Below are 20384 nucleotides of genomic sequence, written 5' to 3' on the forward strand. Positions count from 1 at the left end.
ACTTCTGAAGAGGCTAAAAGTTGCCAAAAATACCAATCTTTAAAAAAAATATATTAAAAAATAGAAGTGAGAAATTGTTTTAATCTGAACAAGATTCATATACCTGGGAATAATGAAATATTACCTGGGATTACTTTATTAATAATAAACCATTACTAGAATTTCTGTATATGTTCAGTGTAGAGATCAGATTTTTTTAAAAAGAAAATGTCACAGTACAAATACTCAGATATCAAGTTTGCACATATTTTTGGCTAAAATAATATCGTAGTCTGTGTGTGTCTATAATCAAAGGAATGCTTTTCTCCTTTTCCGATCTACCAGAGTACATCTTTGCATGTGAGCATGTATGTATCATCCATACCACCTTCAACGGTCTCAGGTAATTCCATCCTACGGATGCACTGCAATTTATTTACGAAATCCCTTGATGTGAGTTCTTCACAATACATTGATATTGTAAGCAGTGCTGAGAAAAACAAATTGTATGTGATTTATCTAATTATTTCATAAAGATATTTTAGTACTTGGAATTGATGCGTAAAGGGAACACACATTTTTAAATGTGGTACTTATCACCAACTGCCCGTTTGAAAAGTCAGAAGCAACTTAAACTTGAAGCAGCAGTACAAGTACCATGGCTCCTCATCTTCTCAACCTTGGAGGATGGAAAAGAAGTTGTCATCTCTCTTTCAACTTGAATTCCTTTTCTCACCTGGGACACTAAGTATTGGTCACTTACAGATACACAGAAAGAACTTGGTCCCATTCAAAATTCGAGTGCGTTTTTTCTGTTGATTTCAGACACTTCTCTATAAAACGAAGATACACTTTTCCCTGATATACTTATGCCGTACATAATTTGCAAGTACATTTTCTTTTATTTTGTTAATATTATTTTCTGATATACAGAGACTACTGATTTCTTATATTGCTCAACCAACCTTCTGAACTCTTGCTTTTCAAGTCTTCGCCAACATAAAAAAATGTATAAATAGGCATTTCTGTTTTCTTCTGGTACGTTCCTCATTTCGTATATTTATAAGTTTTTATCTATAGTACATCTGGAACTTATTTTTGTGATATGAAAATCTAACGAATTTTCTCCAAATACTTAACAGGTATTTCTCCATCATTCATGAGTAATTCATCTTTTCTACTAACGTGAAATGCCGTCACTATCAAGCTCTAACATCCTACCTATATTAGGGTGTTTGGGCATTTTCAGCTATATTCCAATCATTTATCTCTCTTTTCAGCTCTTAGTAAAGAAATTGTGGCAATAGAGCACCTGTTGACACCTAGAAGGGCAAATCTTTGTCTACTGTACAAAACGATTCTTAATGTCATCACCACAATCAAAGAGACAGCACGTGCAACCCAAACTTGTAAAGCCCTGAGTTTAGCCGGCTTATGTAAAACTGATACCTAGAGGAAGAGCACACACGGGGAGAAAACGAGTCTTCCTAGGCAAGCCCACAGCATGTGCCCCTGGAAGCTTCCCTTCTAAGGCCCCTCAGTGAACACCGTACATACCTGGGTGGACACTGATGGAAAACGGATACTGGGTTTTAGCTGAAGAATTTTTAGCCCACAAGTTGATCTACTATGGGAATTCGTTTTCTCATTAAGCACTTTTCTATAGTATTTAACAATATGGTCTAAAACTGTGGACATCAAAAATAAAATGCTGCATATACTTCTTTTCATTTCTATTATTGATATTTAGTTAAATCGCTTTAACATTGTCAGTAAAGTGCTCTATAAGGGGAATTATGAGTGACGGGTCCTTGAGATTTTGTTCCTGGTGCTCACAAAGTCGGCCTGGGCACTGGCACCCGGGTAAGGTCCCCACCCGCGAGGGAACACAGCACAGCGCCCTGGGTGACAGGAGGGCTGAGCTCCACCTGGATGAGCCTGGGCCGCTGAGCCCTTCTGCCAGGTCCCCCAGCCTCCTCCAGGCCCGCCCGTGCCCACTGGCCTCGCAGGCCCTCTCACCTCTTCTGCTTGTCTCTGTCATTCAATCTCTCTGGATGGCGCGAGAGAAGCCTCTTCACTTCTGATACGTCGCCCCTGCAGGCAGCTTTGTGGATTTTGGGGAGATCTCTGTCTTGGATGTGGTACCCGGACCGCAAGGAGACACCATCTCCAGTCCAAGGCTGCCTGCCAAGACCATCGCTCTGTGATCTCTTTCCGAAAACCTTCCGAAGCCCGAAGCCAATAACCTTCTTCATGGCCAAGCCTAAGGGCTTCAGAACCTCCTCAGCACTTCTTACGCTTTTTTTCTCCCGAGCCCAACCAACAGCAGACTCTAGAGCAGCCAACTCCCTGTCGCCACACTATCCCAGCAGGGCAGTTAGGAAGTTTGGAATCTCTCAGCCCAGAGAATGGCTGTAACCAAGCAACGGTGCACAGGTCAGAGACTGATGTCACTGCGCATGCGCACAGAAGCCCCGTGGCTGAGGTCAAGGGTACCCAGAGCGCTCGTGCAAGGCCCAGGTGTCTCAAGTTTCAGAGATTGCTCGTGGGCAGCGCTGAGTTCCATTCTGACCTTGGTGGGCGTTGGCCCAGTCTTTTGCTGGGTGGTCTGAGCAAAATGAAATAGGACATTTCATTTCCTGAATTAAGAAAGCAGAGATGTAACAGGCAGAGAACTTGGGAGAAGCAAAAACCATAAATGAGAGAAGGGAAAAAAACAACTTTATGTACCCTAAACTGAAATCTAATAATCTCGATTTATAAAACAGACAAGCATTTAAAAGCTTGATTCCCAGAGATAACTCTTCTGTATTTTGAAATGTTTTACTTTCAACCTCAATATCTATCACCTTAGACCCAAAAATCTACTTTAAAAAATTGGAGTATACTTTGTACTTATCTGCTTTGTGAATAAGGCCTGTGGAACTAGAAATCTCTTTCTCTTTTCAGTATATATGTCAAGAAAGAAAGGAAATTTGCTCCTTTTGCCTCAGGATTTCACCAATTTATTCAGTCTAGAATGGCCAGAAAAGATCCACCTTTCCAATCCTTTTAGTTGGTATTATATTCACTTGTCAATTTGTGACGACTGGACCAGTAGTATTATAGCCGATGTTTGATTTTCAAACACTTTTTTAAAAACCCACCTTAAATTTGTCACTTAAATCCTTCAACTGTCTTTCCAAACGTGAGTTCGCATTAAGTTAATCGGTTCATAACTAACCACACTGCTGACTGTTCATTTTTGGCAGTGTCACGACACTTGTCTGTACAATGATTTTGCCAATATTTGAGTATTTAATCATCTTTTTGTCCTTATAAAACTGAGTAGGAAATATAAAAATGAATTTACCAATACGCAGAAGCATAGATCATACAGACATAATACAGTTATTAAACCTAGACATTATTAGACAGTCTGAGAAACATCCTTACGTCAAGTGAAACAAATTAAAGAAAATATATAAATCATTAGAAATAAATCATGGAAGATTATAGCTAAAAATCAAGGATAAACCAGTAATAGCTTTGACAACTTTCTTGGGATGAAACCCTTACATTACAACACGTTAAGGCTACTATTAGGTTTTTGTGCTTTTAAGTTGCATATGCATTTGAACCTAAAATGCTATGAACTAGCAATCACTTCTCCTTAATCACTACGTAATTTTGGCATCTAGTGGAAAAAGTATCTACTATTTTTCTAATCTACCATTTCAGAAGGAAAGAGTCCAATTTTAGCTGTTGCGTCTTTCTGAGTTTTCAAAAATGGATTCCAGCAGAGAAAGACTGTTTCTGATGCTCGGGAGAATATTTTGGCCCTTTTGTCACAAACACCGAGTGCAGGTTTTCGGTAGTGCTTCTATACATCATGTACCTCCTAAGTAGTGTACATAGCTGTTTCCAAGTGCAGAAATGTTTCCATCTTTGAAATTTAGCAAGATACGAGTCTACATGACACAACGTTTTACTCTAGATGAAGAGTATTTTTCAGATTTGTATATGTTATGCTTGAATGGAGTATTGTTTTCATTATACGTCCAATATGCATTATTATGTAAAAGCTCAACTTACATTTTCTTTCAATCTTGGGCTTTGCTATGCATTCTTTTAAAGGTGTATTTTGGTGAACTAAAGTTTTCAAAGTTTTGAAATCCCATTTTTCTTCTCTTTCTCCTCCTCTTCCCCTTTGTTCTCCATTTTTGCTTAGAGTTCTCTGTGTCTTCTCTAAAATTTTGCCTATTCCAAGATTACAAAAAAATTCATCCCTGTGTTGTTCTCAAAACAGATACCGTGTTTCCCTGAAAATAAGACCCAGCTGGACAATCAGTTGTAATGCGTCTTTTGGAGCAAAAATTAATATAAGACCCGGTCTTATTTTACTGCAATATAAGACCGGCTCTTATATAATATAATATAATACCCAGTCTTATATTAATTTTTGCTCCAAAACATGCGATAGAGCTGGTTGTCCAGCTAGGTCTAATTCTGGGCGAAACACGGTAGTTTTGTTTTTACATTTGATCCATAAACTTGTGTTTGTCACAAAGTATGCAAAGAGATTCATTTTCTTTCCATAATAGTTGTCTGTTTTTTCCAGCATCATTAGTAAAAGGACTATCGTTTCCCTAATTAATTTGGATTAACTTGGCACCTCTGTCAAAGAATCAGTTGACAATTTAAGTGTGGCTTTTTTCTGACCACTGATCTTATTATCTGTACTAAAGCCAATACCACACTGCCTTGAAGATTAAAGCTGTACAGTAATTCTTGAAATTAGGTCGTGTAAGTTGTCCAACATTTTTCTTCTTTTCCAAATTGTTTTTGCGATTCTAGGTTCCTTAGATTTAAATATTCATTTTAGAATCAGCCTGTCAATTTATCCAAACAAGAGAGAGCCACAGAGAGAGAGAGAGAGAAAGCCTTCTGGGATCATGACTAGTTTATGGTGGATCTACAGATCAATTTGGAAAATAGATATTTTAGGATTATGGATGCTTCCACCTGTGAACATGGTCTACGTGTGTATTGATTTATGTCCTTAATTTGTCTCAAGAACATCTTCTAGGTTTAGGCGTATTTACTTCCAAGTATTGTTTATTTTTATGGCACTTTGAATAATACTAATTTTAAATTCCTTTTCCATGTTATTCTAGTACATAAAAATACAATTGATTTTGGTAAACTTACCTTATATAGTGTAACTTGATTACGTTCACTTATTAGTTCTTGCAGATTTTAGTAGTATATCTATACAACTATGGGAAGGGCACATAAAAGCCATTGTATTTCCTCTGATATAATCTTTATTTCTTACTTGTCTTATTACATTGGTTTAAAACATCCAGAAAAACGTGGGAAAACATACTAAGTGCAGGATCCCTGCCTTGTTCCCATCTCTATGGGAAACATCAAGTATAATAATTACCTGGAGGTATTTCATAGCGGTTTCTATCAGGTTGCGAAAGATCCTCTCTATTCTGAGTAAGCTGAGATGCTTGATCATGAATAGATACTGAATTCTGTCACACAATTTTCATCCATCTTTTAAGATTATCATGTCATTTCTTACTCTAATCTAATTCTCTTTATGTCAAATCACTTCTTAATATGGCACCGACGTTGCATTCCTAGGCTGACTCACATTTGATCATGTCATGTGATGAGTTTCAATATTGCTCTGTTTTGTGACTATTTTGTCAATATTTGTTCCTGTGATCATGAGAGATATGGGTCTGTACTTCTATTTACTTGTAACATCTTTCTCAAGTTTTGATATCAGGGTTATGTTGCCTTCAGGAAATGAGCTGGTCAATAATCCTCCTCTTCTATTTTCTGAAATTTATGATGAATAATTAATATCGTTTCTTCATTTTTCCCTTAACTATTTGCAGAATTCACCAGTGGAATCATCGGGGCCTTCAGTTTTTCTGGGAAGGCTTTGTATTTCAAATTCATTTTCTTTAGCAAAATGTAAGACCATTCAGATGTCGTGTTTCTTACTGGGTCAGTTTAGGTATGTCTTATCTTACAAGGAATTTACCCGTATTCATAAGTGGCCATTAATTATTTTCTTAGCATCATTTTCAAGCTCCCAGTGATGTCTCCTGTGCAATTCTTGATATTGATCATGTGTATTACATCCTTTTATGTCTCGATCAAGGGATTATTGATGACATCATATTTTTCCAAGAACTAAATTCTGGCTTTCTGAATTTTCTTTATGATTTCTCCATTCACTGATTCATTGATTTCTTCTCTTTATTTCTTCTTGTTTTCTACCTTGTCTTTAATTTTCTTTCCATTTCCAAGCTTTTTAATGTGGTAGTTCAAGCTTTGGATTTAAACATTTATTCTTTTCTCTGAAAGCCTTCATTGTTACACATTTTGTTTTAAATGCAGTTTTAACTATACCCAGAAATTTTCATAAGATGTGTGTTCATTACCATTCATTTCAAAATAACTTCCTATTTCCCTTGTGTTGAACCTGTTTGATATTTTCCATCATATTTGAAAATATTTTAACCTTTATTTCCTCAAATATTTTCTTGCCACATTGTTTCTCTCCTCACTTTCCGGTGCTCCAACTTGTTATTTTTAGTTGGTTTATAAAATGGCAATATTCTTCAAGTTTGCATTTTATCATTAATGAATTTCAATTGTTAGTAAAATTACATAGATTTCAGGTTTTATTGAAAAAAAAAGTGCTGTTTCTACCGATGGTGAGATTCCTGGTAAGTTCAGGGAAATTCTACTATGTGGAGCTTATTATTTATGCTTTTATGTGTGGAAATGTTTAAATATTTCAGTCCAAATATTTTCGTCATCATTGTCTTCATTATTTCATTGCCATTGTCATTCTTAGACAAATATTTTATGCCATAAAACTCAGCAAATAAGTTGTTTCTATTTCTGATTATCTTGAATGTTTTGCCAAACCAAATGGAGATGTTGCAAAATAACAGGCCTTTTCTATTTCATTCCATTCAATACAAATGCAAATTCATCCCCAGGAAGCTCATCAAAAAATTCTTCTCAAAAGGGAGGGAATTACAAAACACAGTTATAACATTTCAAACTTCAACCAGATACACGGAGCTCTCTGTGCTTAATTCACATCCTTCCTCGCTTTGGTAGTGACAAATTCAATGGCTTCCTATTTACACACTCTTTTTAATAATTCCAATTTGCTAAAGGCTTCAAAACTTTCAGTTTCCAAGGTGTTCCCTTCATTGAATCCTTTGATTCAAGATTCACAAATGGTTTTGAAGAGATTGCAGCAAAAATGAATAGAAGACTCACTCACAAAGTACTTCAATACTACTGTAAGGCACTAGATTGGTTTTCAAGGTTGTTCTTCAAAGAACTACTTGTAAAATCTGGCTCGTGCCAGACAGCCAAGAGGAAAAGTTCATACAGTCATGCTTTAAATCAACCTCAGCTTAAGCACCAAATATTTGTGGTCCACTTACTTTAGGCATTTTATTTGTTCATCAAGCTCCTTCTTCATGTATTCCGCAGATAAAATCTTTGGTTCTCCATTGGTCTTGACAAATGATGCCTATTTTGGATGGTACAGGTCATTAATAAATTTCCTAAAAATCGGTAACTCTGTTGCCTTCAGCCAGCACTGGTTTTCTACTGTTGTCCTGGTATACAACTCTAATTTAAATTTGTCCTAGATGTCGTCTTTGAAATGCATTATTATGATTAATAGGTGTATTATAAGAAGCTTTGACTGGTTTGATATACCTCTGCTTTTTACTTTCAGATTCTGCCAAGTTCTGGTCTACTCATGTGGATGACACAGGTGCACTGAACAGAATTCTCACTTGAATATGTGGTTAACTCTGAAAATCACCCGCTGATAAACCACCTCCATTCCAGGTCCTTTACAGATGCTAGGTTACTAACAATTCCCTTTCACTGGCAGTGGGCAGAACACTCACTAAATAAAATAAAGTGTGCTCAGACACGAGTGGTTAGAGACACCTATCTCTTCATTGGACTCTTTATTGGTAAAGCCAGGCCAGCCACTTTAATAAATAAGCCCCAAGATTTTAGTGGCTTATCACAAGGGAAGGGTAGTTCTCCTTCATGTGACAGTCACTGAAGATGTGACGGGTCACTGAGCAATTATCTTGCCCCTGGTGATTCAGAGACCCGAGTTTCTAGTAACTTAAGTTGCCATATTTCAAATAGGATCCTCTGTTGCCTACGTCTAGATGGTGAACCGGACAGAGAACTTTTTAAAAGTCTTGGCCTGGAGGTGACACATACCACTTCTTCACATATTTTATAATTGTTTACCGGTCACACATTCAAGTCAAAAGGACTGAAAATCCATCCTTGATGTGGCTGTCATGTTTCAATTTCAGTTTTATATTATGGAAAGGGAACACAATTTTTGGTTGACAGCAAGCACTCAATGTCATTGATTCTTACCTCATGTATTTCAGTAAAATGAATTCCCCAGATGGATCAATACTTAAATGCAAAAAAGTAGGTAATTATAACAACAGAAAAAAAGGAAAGTCTGTCATTTATGACACAAAATCCAGAGCTCATAGAAGAAAAGAATTAGTTAATTCAACTGAAAACACAGCCTTGGCAAGCAGCAATATGGGTGAGGCAGGGTGGAGGCTCATGACGCAAAAGACATCAAAACATAATCATTTCAATATATAAATGGTTCCTATACCTCCAGAAGAAAATCCCCCCAATCCAAAAGGAAAACTGGCAGAAGATGATAGAAGACAGTTCACCCAAAGAGGAAATATGATGATTCTAAGCAATACATTAAAAATAAAACCAAAATAATATGCCAATGGAACAAATCAAACACTTGACTGACTGACATTCTGAGATAGGCTATAGCAAAACAAAACCTCATACACTGCTTATGAAGGTGTCAATTGATACAACTTCTACAGATCTTAATTAATCAACAGTTGTAGAAATTTAAAAGGAGGATACCCTTTGCCCTAGTAAACCTACTTCTAAAAATTATCTCATACACTTAGTTCTTTTTCTCTAAACATCTCATACACTCAGTTCTTATTCTCTAAACAAGAGACATTCATTCATTCGACACTGCTTGTGTCAGTAAAAGACTCTAAACCACTCACAGGTCTACCCATAAGGTGATGACTCATTAATCAATGTTTCACCCACACACTGGAAAAATTATAGAGCAGTTTAAAAGAAGAAGATAAATTTATATGCACTTACATGTTATGGAAAGCTCTCTGTACATCTTAGGTCAAAAATGTAATTTTCATATACAAATAATTCAATAATATTTATCAAAATATATATTTACATGCATTTTGATATGCCTGTAAATGCACAGAAAGAGTTTGTGAGGACAAACACCCACTTTTTACCGTGTTCTTCAAAGAGAGGAATGGGATAGAAAGATGGCTTAGGGCTTTGGAGTTTTTATTTTCAATTTTCATTGTATATAATTATTTCTAACAGATATGTATATATGACACGTGTAGTTAGGGAAATAACTGTAGTTAGAAAAAACAAATTAGGTGAAAGCAGGTCATTAAAGCCTTCCCTGAGAAGTACGCCACCGGATGAGTCCCACGAAGGAAAAAGATGTCCATCACAACACATGTAATATCTGTGTGATTTCTATGTGTTTGCCTGTGAAGAAGCTAAGGTCTTCCAATAATGTGGATCGTGTAAGACAGGCACACATATTATTTGCCTTTAACATGTTCCTTGTATTAACTGGGCTCCTGAGAGGACAGGCCACGGACACATATGGGGGTGGTCAGGCTACGGGCAAATAACGTGCTGCCCTACAGAGCTCCTTGCAGCACCTGTTGGGTAGCATCTGCAAGTAGTCAGAACTCAAACTGACTTCCTTGGAAATTCTCCCGGAAACTGTTGGGTAGGGTGGAGACGGGCAATACATCCAGCAGCTACTTTTGGTGATCTTGAGAAGATACCCACCAAGAAGGGCTCCTGATGGCTACCTGAGCTCAATTATGATAACAGAGCCTAGCAGCCATTTCTAAACAGGGGCCTCTCAGGCAAACTGCCCTTCAGGGAGAAGCCTGCTCTAAGCTGCGTGCCTCCCACACTGAACTGAACATTCTGCCTGCACTGTGTTCCTATCATCTGAGCTGACCTGTACAAAGGAGATCCTGGAATTGCAGACTGTAGCAGAGCAGAGCTATCAAGCCAGAGAGGGGCCTCGCCCCAGGGCCATCTCAAAGCCATGCAGACGCACAGCCATGCTGTCTCTTAATTGAGCTGTAACACTAATGAGCTTCACCCCATAGCTCTGCTGTATCACAATTGAGCTGTTTACATTGAATAAACTCCCTCTTTCACCACACCACAAATTGAATATCCTTTTGGCATTGAATTAGCACCAATGATAATCAGCTGACACTCTGTTGTTGCGAACATTGCCTCTTTCCAGGACATGAGCCTCAGTCCCCCTAGGGTTGTGTAAGAGGCAGATCCCAAGCCCAGTCGGATCCTAGTTTGAAGGGAGCCTAAAACCAGAAGCAAGGCTAGAACCAGAAGCAAGAAATGGAGTCAGGGCAAGGAGCTCTTTGGCAACCCCACAGGGTTTCTTAGCAGTCGTCAGTCAGAACAGGGGTCAGAGACACTGGGGTCCTCAAAGGAAAGATGGGAGCACATCTAGAAGAAAGATTAGTATGGGCGCAGGGGTCAGATCCAAGCCACACAACTGGCCCTAAGTCACAGGTTTTGTAAGCCTGAGATCCAGGGCCCTAAACTAAGATGAGACCAGCATTGGGGCAGGGCCCAGAGGTATTCTGGTTGTCAGAGCACAAGCTGAGCCCAAGCCAAGCAGGGAACCAACCCCGTCCCTTGTGAATACTGGTTTCTGGCCTAGTTTTAAGGAGGAGAAACGTGGCCCCAATAGGTATAGGGAGGTGGCCACTGTGGGTACCACTAATTAATTGCCGCATAAATTCCTTATTCTGGAGAGGAAACAACATCTCTTAGAACACAAACCAAAAAAGCATGGGGGTGAGCGGAATAAAAACACTCCGTTGTGTAATTAGTTGGATAAACATGTGGTTTTTTTTCCACTCCTCTCCAACCGTAGATTCTTCTCCTCTCCATCTTGACAAGCTGGTTCCTGGGTGGGAATATGCCCAATGAGAAAAGGATAGGGAGCAGGAAAATTCTTAAGTCACACATGCGGCCATGATGGTCTAATACATGCCTTCTCTGGGCTTGAATATAAAACTCACCCTCACGTGAGTGCTTTCGAAAGTTCCTTGGACATCTCTCACTGCTACTTCTCTGTTATCCTGAGAATTTCAACTCTTTTCTGGACAGCACCTCCTCGACCATCCCTAAGATATCCCCATCCTGTCTGTCTCACACACACTCATATGTGATGGTTATTCTTTGACTACATGCTTTCACCTCAGACAGACCCTAATGCAAATTTATCCTAGGGTTCCATATTTACTGTTTTGCAGAGATGCATTTGAACAACAGTGAGACTTTTTTAAAAGGTTATGCTCCAAATTGAACTTCATTCTATGGCATGTAATGGTATATTGAGCTTCTAAACTATTTCAAAATTGTCTGACATTTTGGAAATGACAAAACTTATACTAAATAGGTCAACTGATGATAAAATCTGGAAAAATCTGCGCCTCTCAAATATACAGTAAACTACTCCTTGCTCATGATCCTTTTCAAGGGAGACGTGAATTCCTCACCAAGCATATAGATGGTTTTCTAAGTATAATAATTCTAATTGAGGCCTTCCATACTATGTGAATTGAAAATTCAGGAAATTGGCCATTTTGCTGCCAGTGATGTCCAAATCAACTTGAGCACTGGAATTATATCAGCAAATTTTTAGTCACAAGGTTCTGCAGCTTCACTACAAACCTATTAAATCAGAATCTAGACTGCTGGGTTCCAGGAAATCTAAGGTTTTTAGACTCTTTTCGGTCATTCTGATAAACTGCTTAAACGATTGCCTTCTTGGTAACTGGAACATCTGCAAGTCTATTCACTGAACTCTTATGGTGTTCCACCTTCAAATCTTTTCTCCCATTGTCTACTGAACATTAAAATATAGGTCATTTAGAGAAAGTCAACACCTCAACTAGTCAAGTCATGTCAAAACAGCCAATCATATATTTTAGTCTCTCCGTTCTCTGAAAAATTTACATCACAAAGTACAGAAATTTGAAAGATGGAATGAGAATGAACATGTCATAGACAACTGTGGTCCTCATTAATCTTTCAGATTTCAAAATTTATCTTAGTTACTTTTTATCTTAAACTTTTATAAACTGATGCTGGAGTTTAAGAAAGTCTTCATTATAATCAAGATTTATTGTAACAAAGCAATTTACTTTGGTTGTGGAATTTGTTGGTTTGGGGCCCTGGATGTAACTCACAGAACACTGAAAAATATATCTGGGTTCACATCAGCGCACAAAAGAGAAGAGGCTAATCGTAGAGCTTGCTTCACCACAGAAACTTTAAAAAATTACATAAAATGGTCAAAATCAACACTGACAGAACTCTAGAAAACAAGCCAAGCTTTACATCAACAAAGTGAACACTAAACCTGGGCGGAAAAATAAGCAACTTAAAATGATAGAATGTTTTGTGGCATTTTCATTTGCCTTTGTTTCAACCCTCTGCCTGGTAAGTACAGTGCTGGTCGTGGTCTTCCAGAAGGGGGCCTGTATTCCTGATGTGGGACGCGGGGCTGTGTTTCAGAGGGCACAGAACAGACCTTGTTCACAAAGAGTTATTTGTATGTTCTAACCTGTCTGAAAGCTAGAAGACTGACACAAAGCACTGCCCCCTTTTGAATACTTCAGAACTCACTCATGGTGAAAAAAGGCAGGAAGTCAACAAAAGCAATGGAAGGCAAACTGACAACCCACAGCCAGTAAGGACAAAACATTATAGATTGAGGCACACAATAGACCAGTGAAAGCCATGGGTGAAGAGCTAGAGAGGGAGTGTCTTTGTAAAATTGAGGTATTCAAAGGCACTCATGTGTGCTGGAAACTTAGACACACACATCCTCAAGGCAGAATGCCTGCTCAGGAAAGACACAAGAAAACTCTAAGCTTTCACCATTGGCTGATCTCAGGGCTCAGTGTAGCAGGAATTAAAGGCTAAGGAGGACGTATAAATGGCCTGGCTACACACTGAAGGAGTGCCCCAGATTTGCAAAGCCAGAAAAATTTAGGATTTTAAAAATATAATTAAATCTCTCTCTCTCTCTCTCTCTCTCTCTCTCTCTCTCTCTCTCTCTTTTTCTTTTTATTTTTTGTTTCTAATGTTCAAGAAAATTTAGGTCAAACACTAGCTGAACAGGAGCTACAGGTACAGAGACTTAAGAGATCACAAATGATAAAGAATACAGACCTGTAAAATTGTTGCTAAAGTTCATTAAACAAGCAGCTACAACCTACAAGCAACAGAAACCCTAAGGAGGGAGAAAACCTTGATTGAAAAGACTACATGATAATATTCAGGATGTCTAGTTTTCAATGAAAAATTACAAAGCATGGAAAAGAAATTTGGCCCATTCACACAAAAATTAAAGTTAACTGTCATTGTCTCTGAGGAAGCACACTGATTGGAATTACTAGAGAAAGATTTTTAATCATGTATCTCAAATATGTTGAAATAGTTAAAGGGAGTCATAAGAATAATGTGTGAACAAACAGAAAATATCAATCAAGAGACAGAAATTATTAAAAAGAGCCAAATACGAATCCTAGTGATGAGAAGTATAATAATTAAAATGCTCCCTACAGGATTTCAATAGCAGAATTGTATAAACAGAATAAAGAATCTGTAACCTGGAAAATAGACCTAAAGAAATTATTCAGTTGGAAGAGCTAAAACGCAAAAGGATGAAGAAAATACACAGAGCCCGAGAGTTCAACCAAACCAACATACAGTGGGAATCCCAGAAGAAGAGAAGGCAGAAACAAACAAACAAACAAACAAAAAAAACCATAAAGAGTTCTTCCCGTAAGCAGCCTGAGGTCACCTCTGAAAATGGTTCACTACTCGCTTGACTCAGAGAACCCCACAAAATCATGTAAATCAAGAGGTTCGCATCTACCTGTTCATTTTAAGAACACTCGTGAAACTGCCCAGGCCAACAAGGGTGTGCATATCTGAAAAGTCACCAAGTATCTAAAGGATGTCACATTACAAAAGCAATGTGTGCTGTCCCGTCGTTATAACGGTGGAGTTAGGAGGTGTGCCCAGGCCAAACAATAGGGTTGGACACACAGTCCAACCCAAAAAGAGAGCAGAATTTTCACTGCACATGCTTAAAAATGCAGAGAGCAATGCTGAACTTAAGGGTTCAGATGTAGACTCTCTGGTCATTGAACACATCCGGGTGAACAAAGCTCTCAAGATGCAGCCCAGAACTTACAGAGCTCAGGGGGGTATTAACCCATACAGGAGCTCTCCCTGCAACACACAGATGATCCTAACTGAGAAAGAGCAGATTGTTATTGTTCCTAAACCAGAAGAGGAGGTTGCACAGAAGGAAAAGATCTCTGAGAAGAAAGTGAAGAAACTAAAACTTATGGCCCGGGAATGAGTTCAGCATCAAATAAATGCTAATAAAAGTAAAAGCAGAAAAGAAAGCATAAAGAATATTTAAAGAAACCATAGCTGAAAACTTTCTAAATTTGAGAAAAGATGCAGATCTACATATTCTAGAAGCTTAATGAACTCCAAAAATTATAAATCAAAGAGGTTCATACACACATCACCAAACTCTTGAAAGCCACGGACAAACAATCTGGAAAGCAGCAAACAAAGAAACAAAAAACCAGTCAGTACAAAGGATCTGCAATGAGATGCACAGCATGTTGCTCGTCAGACACTATGGAGGCCAGAAAGCAGGGCAATGACATTTCGAAATTGCTGGACTGGGTTCTGGTTTAAGACGGCCACGTAGGAATATCCTGAACTCATCTCCCCCCACATACACACCACATTTACAGCTGTATAAGGAACAATTTACTCTGAGAAAGAAAACTAACAACTGGTAGAGCGACCCCTGCTCATCGGGTAAACAAGAGGGAAAAGGAATCCACGCGGTTAGGAAGGGCTGACAAAGTCTCGCCATAAACCCCACCCCCCGCACACTGTACTTGCTGCATAGCTAATGTGGTGAGAGGCTGCCAGGTGGGACAGGGCTGACATAGGACGTTTCCATCACCACAAACAGTTCTATCAGACATCACTGCTGTGGAAGTTTGGAGTCCTACCTTTCCCGTATTGTCTCTTGTTTCTGAAAGGACTGTTTTGCTCATCCCCGCGGTGTTCCTTTCACACCTGCACTGATATCACTGAAGTCACCCTTGCCTCATCAGCATGGCTGATATATACCAGTCCTCATTCAGAGGAATTAATTTCTTGCCCTGCTCTAGGTAAAAGTGTATGAACTTTGTTGTTATAGAGGTTTGTACTCATAGTCTGCGTCCACCATTTTCTAACTGTGTGGCCTTGGGCAAATCATTCAATCGTATTCTATTTCCCCTTCTGTAAACTGTGGAAAATTCATACTTCACAGAGTTATGAGAATTAAATGAAATAACAGAAATTAAGGGCCTAATTCAGTACCTACTACATGTATGTGCTCAATAAATGTGATTTCCTTCCATCATATAACTTGTCTCCAGGTGTGACCAACTTACATAGAACCTGCCCTTCCAGGGGGAGGATTTACTGGTATCTCTAGGAACTCTGAACTTCAGAGGCAGAGGAGGACAGCTAATCACGCGGGGAAATCTAACATATGATTAAGAGATGGGTTTCCTTGCTTGGACATCATAGGCCAAGATTCAAGATTGCCAAACAAATTATACAGGTGCTTTGGTGGTAAAATTGTTTACGAAAACAGGTAAAGCCTCATTTGAGCGTAGCAGACAAGAAAATGTCCGAGGAAAATATGGTAAATGACTCCTGAACGAGAATATTGGAAAAGCAAAATGAGCCAGGTGAGACAGGTGTAGTCATCCTGAAATGACTCTCATGGGATAAACAGTAATTCTCTTTTTACAGACCCAGAAGACCATGAGACAGGCTGAGGGAATTTTCAGTGATTTCTACGCCACAATCTTTCTTTCACCTGTAAATGAAATTGATGAAAGTGATTGACCGCCACTCTTATTCCTGAAATACAGTGCTACAAGACTGTTCCATGATGGAGATTATTTATTTATACATAAATAAAAAGTAGAAGGAAACTGAAGCACAGAACAAAGTTCTCTTGTGCACACCCACACACATGAACTTGTATCTGTGTGTCCAGCAGATTGTGCGTGCCCACCCACCCCCCAATGGGGACGGTTAGCCTGCCACCCCTGTGCTCTGTCTTCCCTCTCAGCCATCCTCAGCATGTCACTCTTTTGCAGGCCAGTTCTCCTCATTGTCACAAGCGGGTGTAACACTTGCCAGAGCAGTCAGATACAACAGCATGGAGGGGAGGAGAAGGACTATTATCCCATGTGCCTCTACAAAGAGTGAAATACGTGCTCTGGTGTTCATTGCTGCTTTATTTACGGTGGCCAAGACATGGAAACACCCAAAGTGTCCTTCGATAGATGATTGGATAAAGAAGTTGTGATATATATACACAATGGAATACTATTGGGCCGTAAGAAACGAGGAAATAGTGCCATTTGTGACAACATGGAGGGATCTTGAGATTCTTATGCTAAGCGAAATAAATTACAGAGAAAAAGTCGAGAACTATTTCATTTCACTGATATGTGGGATATAAAACTAAAGAAACAAAGAAACAAGACAAAGAAACAAAAACTCATAGACACAGACAATAGTTTAGTGGTTACAAGAGGGTAAGGAGGGAGAGAGGTGGTAGATGAGGGTAAGCAGGGTCAAATATATGGTAATGGAAGGAGAACCGACTCTGGGTGGTGGACACACAATGTGACACGAGTATATTGTAGGACAGAATTGTACTTGAAACCTATGTACTTTTACTAACCATTGGCATCCCAATACATTTTAATTAAAAAATCAAAAAAGGGACTCAGAAGACTTCTGACATTTCTCTGGGTGAAAATGCCCACATCTGATTCAGTAACTGACACGATAAACTGGATCACAATGACTGGCATGGATCACATGGAATTTCTTCCTGGGACATGGATAGTGTGACCTCTCTCAAGTCCCATGGGTTAGGGCTGGACAGTAGAACACAATAAATGCTCCGCCTCAGGAGAAAAGGTGGGACCAACTCTTAGGAACACAAGGATTTTCCTTCTGGTAATATTTCTTGGAACTCCGTTCTCTATGCTTCCCGTTGTGTAGGGAACAACACCCACTGCATTTCTCCAAAGCCAACCTTGGATAATATTGACTGTCCTGTAATATACTCTCTCTGTTCTTGGCATAGTATGGACCTTACCTGAAGTTGTCCTGAATTAACTTTTTCCATTCATTGTTATTCTTCATCTATAGAGGAAATAAAGTGAAGGCGACAATCTATTTCTTCTGGGAAATTAGTTTTTTGTACGCACAGCCTCCCCTGAAAGAACACACACAATAGCCTGTTACATGCCCTCTCACGTGTACCATGAAGCTTTCTGCTGGCCACTTCACCGGACTCTCAAGACATCCCAAATCTAACAGTAATTACACACAGTTTCCTTGTAGATAGAAAAATGTTATAGGGCCACGTAAGGAATCTCTCCTCTTACACATATCTCTTCAGTTACTATTGTGTTTTTCTGCTTGGGACTAGAGGCGTAAAAATTAATAAAAACAGACGTAATTCATGACCTTGTGGAATTGAGTCTAGCAGGAAAGACAGACATTCACCAATCATAACAAGCAAATGAAAAATTATAACCATGATCAGTGCCAAGAAGGAGAGAAGCAAGAGAAGTCAGAACGGGTGCCATGAGGACGTGAAGCTTAAGCTTTTATTGTAGGAAGACAGCAGCCAACTGTGTAAGTAGTAGAGGGGTAGGAGCATGATCCAGACAGAAGGAATAGCATGGGAGAAGGTTCTGTGACAAGAGAGAATGGCACAGCCTGAAAAAGGCCAAAGAGGTGGGAGCATAGAAAGAAAGGTGCGGGAGGTGGTGCTGGGAAAGCCAGCATCTGAGATGGAAGCCAGATCACGCAGGCCCGGGTCACTCACAGTTCGAATTTTAGTCTTTCTCCTATGTGTAGAGGGCAATTTCTGAAATGTCTTATCTAGGGGATGGCACGATCAGATTAGCATTTGAAAGGGTTATTCTGCCCAGTAGAGATCATCCTGGAGGCAGCAAAGCCAGTTTTCAGGCTAATGCAATATACCACATGAGAGACGTTGCTATCTTAGACTAGGGTGGAAACCGAGGGAAGCGAAGAATTCAGAAGAGAGTCCGGACGTAAGACATAGCCAGAATTCCGTGATGGATTGGGTGAGAGGTAAGGTAGCAGGGCCTGGTGAATGGTGGTGCCCATTAACGAAAATGGAACATAGAAATAGGACTGGGTTTGGAGGTAGATGAACAAGTTTGAGAACTGCTGAGCTGAAGGAATCTCTGAGACAGCCAAGTGCACATGTCAAGAAACTAACTGGATCTATAGATCAGGAAGGACTCAGAGGATTAAAACGGAGACATCTATTTATGACTCAACTTCACATAGGTGATAATTTAAACTTTGGGCATAGGTGAGATAAACCAGAGCAAAGAGTAAATTCAGTGGCTGGGAAGCGGGATACACGTCTGCAGATGGGACCGAGAGGTAGCCAGAGAGGAAGTGAGGAAACAAGGTGAGGGCTGGGTCATAGAAGGCAAGGAAAGAGAGAATGGTTCGAAAGGAAGCCAGTGACCCGCTGCCCTGAATGATGCTAAGACCTCAAGGAGAATGAGGCCTGGACAGTGTGCACTGGATTTTACTGCAGGGACGTAACTGGTGACTTCACTGAAAGGTGTTGACAATAGGCGGAGGCGAGATGGAAACGGGTTAGGCAGTAAGTGGGTGGTGAGGCAGTGGATGCTGTGAGTCCTAATAAGTTTTGAAGGAGTTTGGAGGTGGAGGGGAGGGATATAGTAGGGTAGCGGGGGCAGTGTGAGAGCGCCAAGCATACTCACTTTTAATGGGAGACTCTTGAACATATTTAAAAGCTAAAGCGAGGATTCAGTTGGAAGTACAGACTAAAGTTACGAAATAGAGAACAGGCTGTTACTACTGTAAAGACCTAGAGAAAGAACAGGAAGATGGGATCCAAAACACAAGTGGAGGGATTGGCCGTTGAGGAAAAGACCTGTCTAAGCTGGGAAGGACGGAAGGAGAGACTTGATATAGTGGGAGGAGTCCAGCAGGTGGGGGCCAGAATCCAGCAGCCCTGGAAGCCAGGCCACCTGTGGATTATTCAGCTGAATGAGAAATGCATTTCTAAGTCCTTTGGACCACATATTCTAACACCTGTAAATTAAGCAGAAAAATAAAATTATAACAAACATGCTTAATCTGATGTCATCTCATCATTTTCAGGCATTGTCCCAAACTCACTATCAGGGGTCAGTTTCAGAATGACAAAACTGACACAAAAGGATTTCACAATTTTGATTTGTTTTAAAACCAGACCACAGAAAATGTGATCATAAATATTTGGCCAAATGCTATTTTGTAGTCAATTGGAGAAATCTAAATTCCATTTGTAGGATAACTAGAAAAGCCAGCAGGAGGGCAGTGAGATGCAATCTGTTTTGATAATTGGCCTTGGCCATCCAATTTCAGAAATGCATTCGAAATCTGCTAACAAACACATAAAGCCTGATCCAAAGCTTGCCAATAAATTCCTAGTATTTATTGTTTCTTACTGCGTGGCCTGTGAATAACTGGAGTCGTGTTGCTCTTTCCTTTTCACAAAAAAAGAAATCTGAGGAGTCTTTGTGAGAAAAGGTTAATCAAAGGGCCACTATATGTGGTTCTGAATTTGAAACTTACCCTGTAATCGAACATTCGTGAGTAAAATTACTGCAGCATCCACTTTATTCGTTAGCGTCATGCCTCCCAAATTGAAGCCTTTGTACAAGTAATGCAAATCAGAAAACTTATTCCACTTGTGGGTTATTATTTAATGCAGTGACCCTAGTTTTATAGAGTGTGACTCCATATTTGAGGGAAGGTTATAACCAACTCTCACCCTACAGCTTGTAATCTTAAAAGAGAAAATGTCAAAGTTGAAAAAGCAATGTGACAAATTTTTAAAAATGGGAAACTGAGGCCATCTTGTAGTTATGGAGAATTAAAAATAAAAACTTTATCTCACATTTTTTTAACACACATTAAAGACTCATGGCCGAACCAGGCCCAGTTGGAATAACTGTTACCCTATGTTCTGCAACAACCATGTGGAGCCT

At 39.4% G+C, this 20384-nt stretch overlaps 2 protein-coding genes across 2 annotated transcripts in view; one reads left to right on the forward strand and one right to left on the reverse strand.

Moving 5' to 3' along the window:
- Nucleotides 1–20167, reverse strand: part of LOC141568527 (uncharacterized) — a 29275-nt gene extending 9108 nt beyond the window's left edge. Inside the window, exons 1-3 of the mRNA XM_074318719.1 lie at nucleotides 17429–20167; nucleotides 7452–7540; nucleotides 1999–2163 (exon numbers count right to left, since the gene is read on the reverse strand). Coding sequence (XP_074174820.1) covers nucleotides 1999–2163; nucleotides 7452–7540; nucleotides 17429–17458 — 284 coding nt within the window. The 5' untranslated portion in view covers nucleotides 17459–20167. The remainder of the gene's footprint in view (nucleotides 1–1998; nucleotides 2164–7451; nucleotides 7541–17428) is intronic.
- Nucleotides 1–20384, forward strand: part of OPTN (optineurin) — a 114931-nt gene that overhangs the window by 58016 nt on the left and 36531 nt on the right.

This window comes from Rhinolophus sinicus, linkage group LG02, assembly GCF_036562045.2.
Source record: "Rhinolophus sinicus isolate RSC01 linkage group LG02, ASM3656204v1, whole genome shotgun sequence".
Taxonomy (NCBI): domain Eukaryota; kingdom Metazoa; phylum Chordata; class Mammalia; order Chiroptera; family Rhinolophidae; genus Rhinolophus; species Rhinolophus sinicus.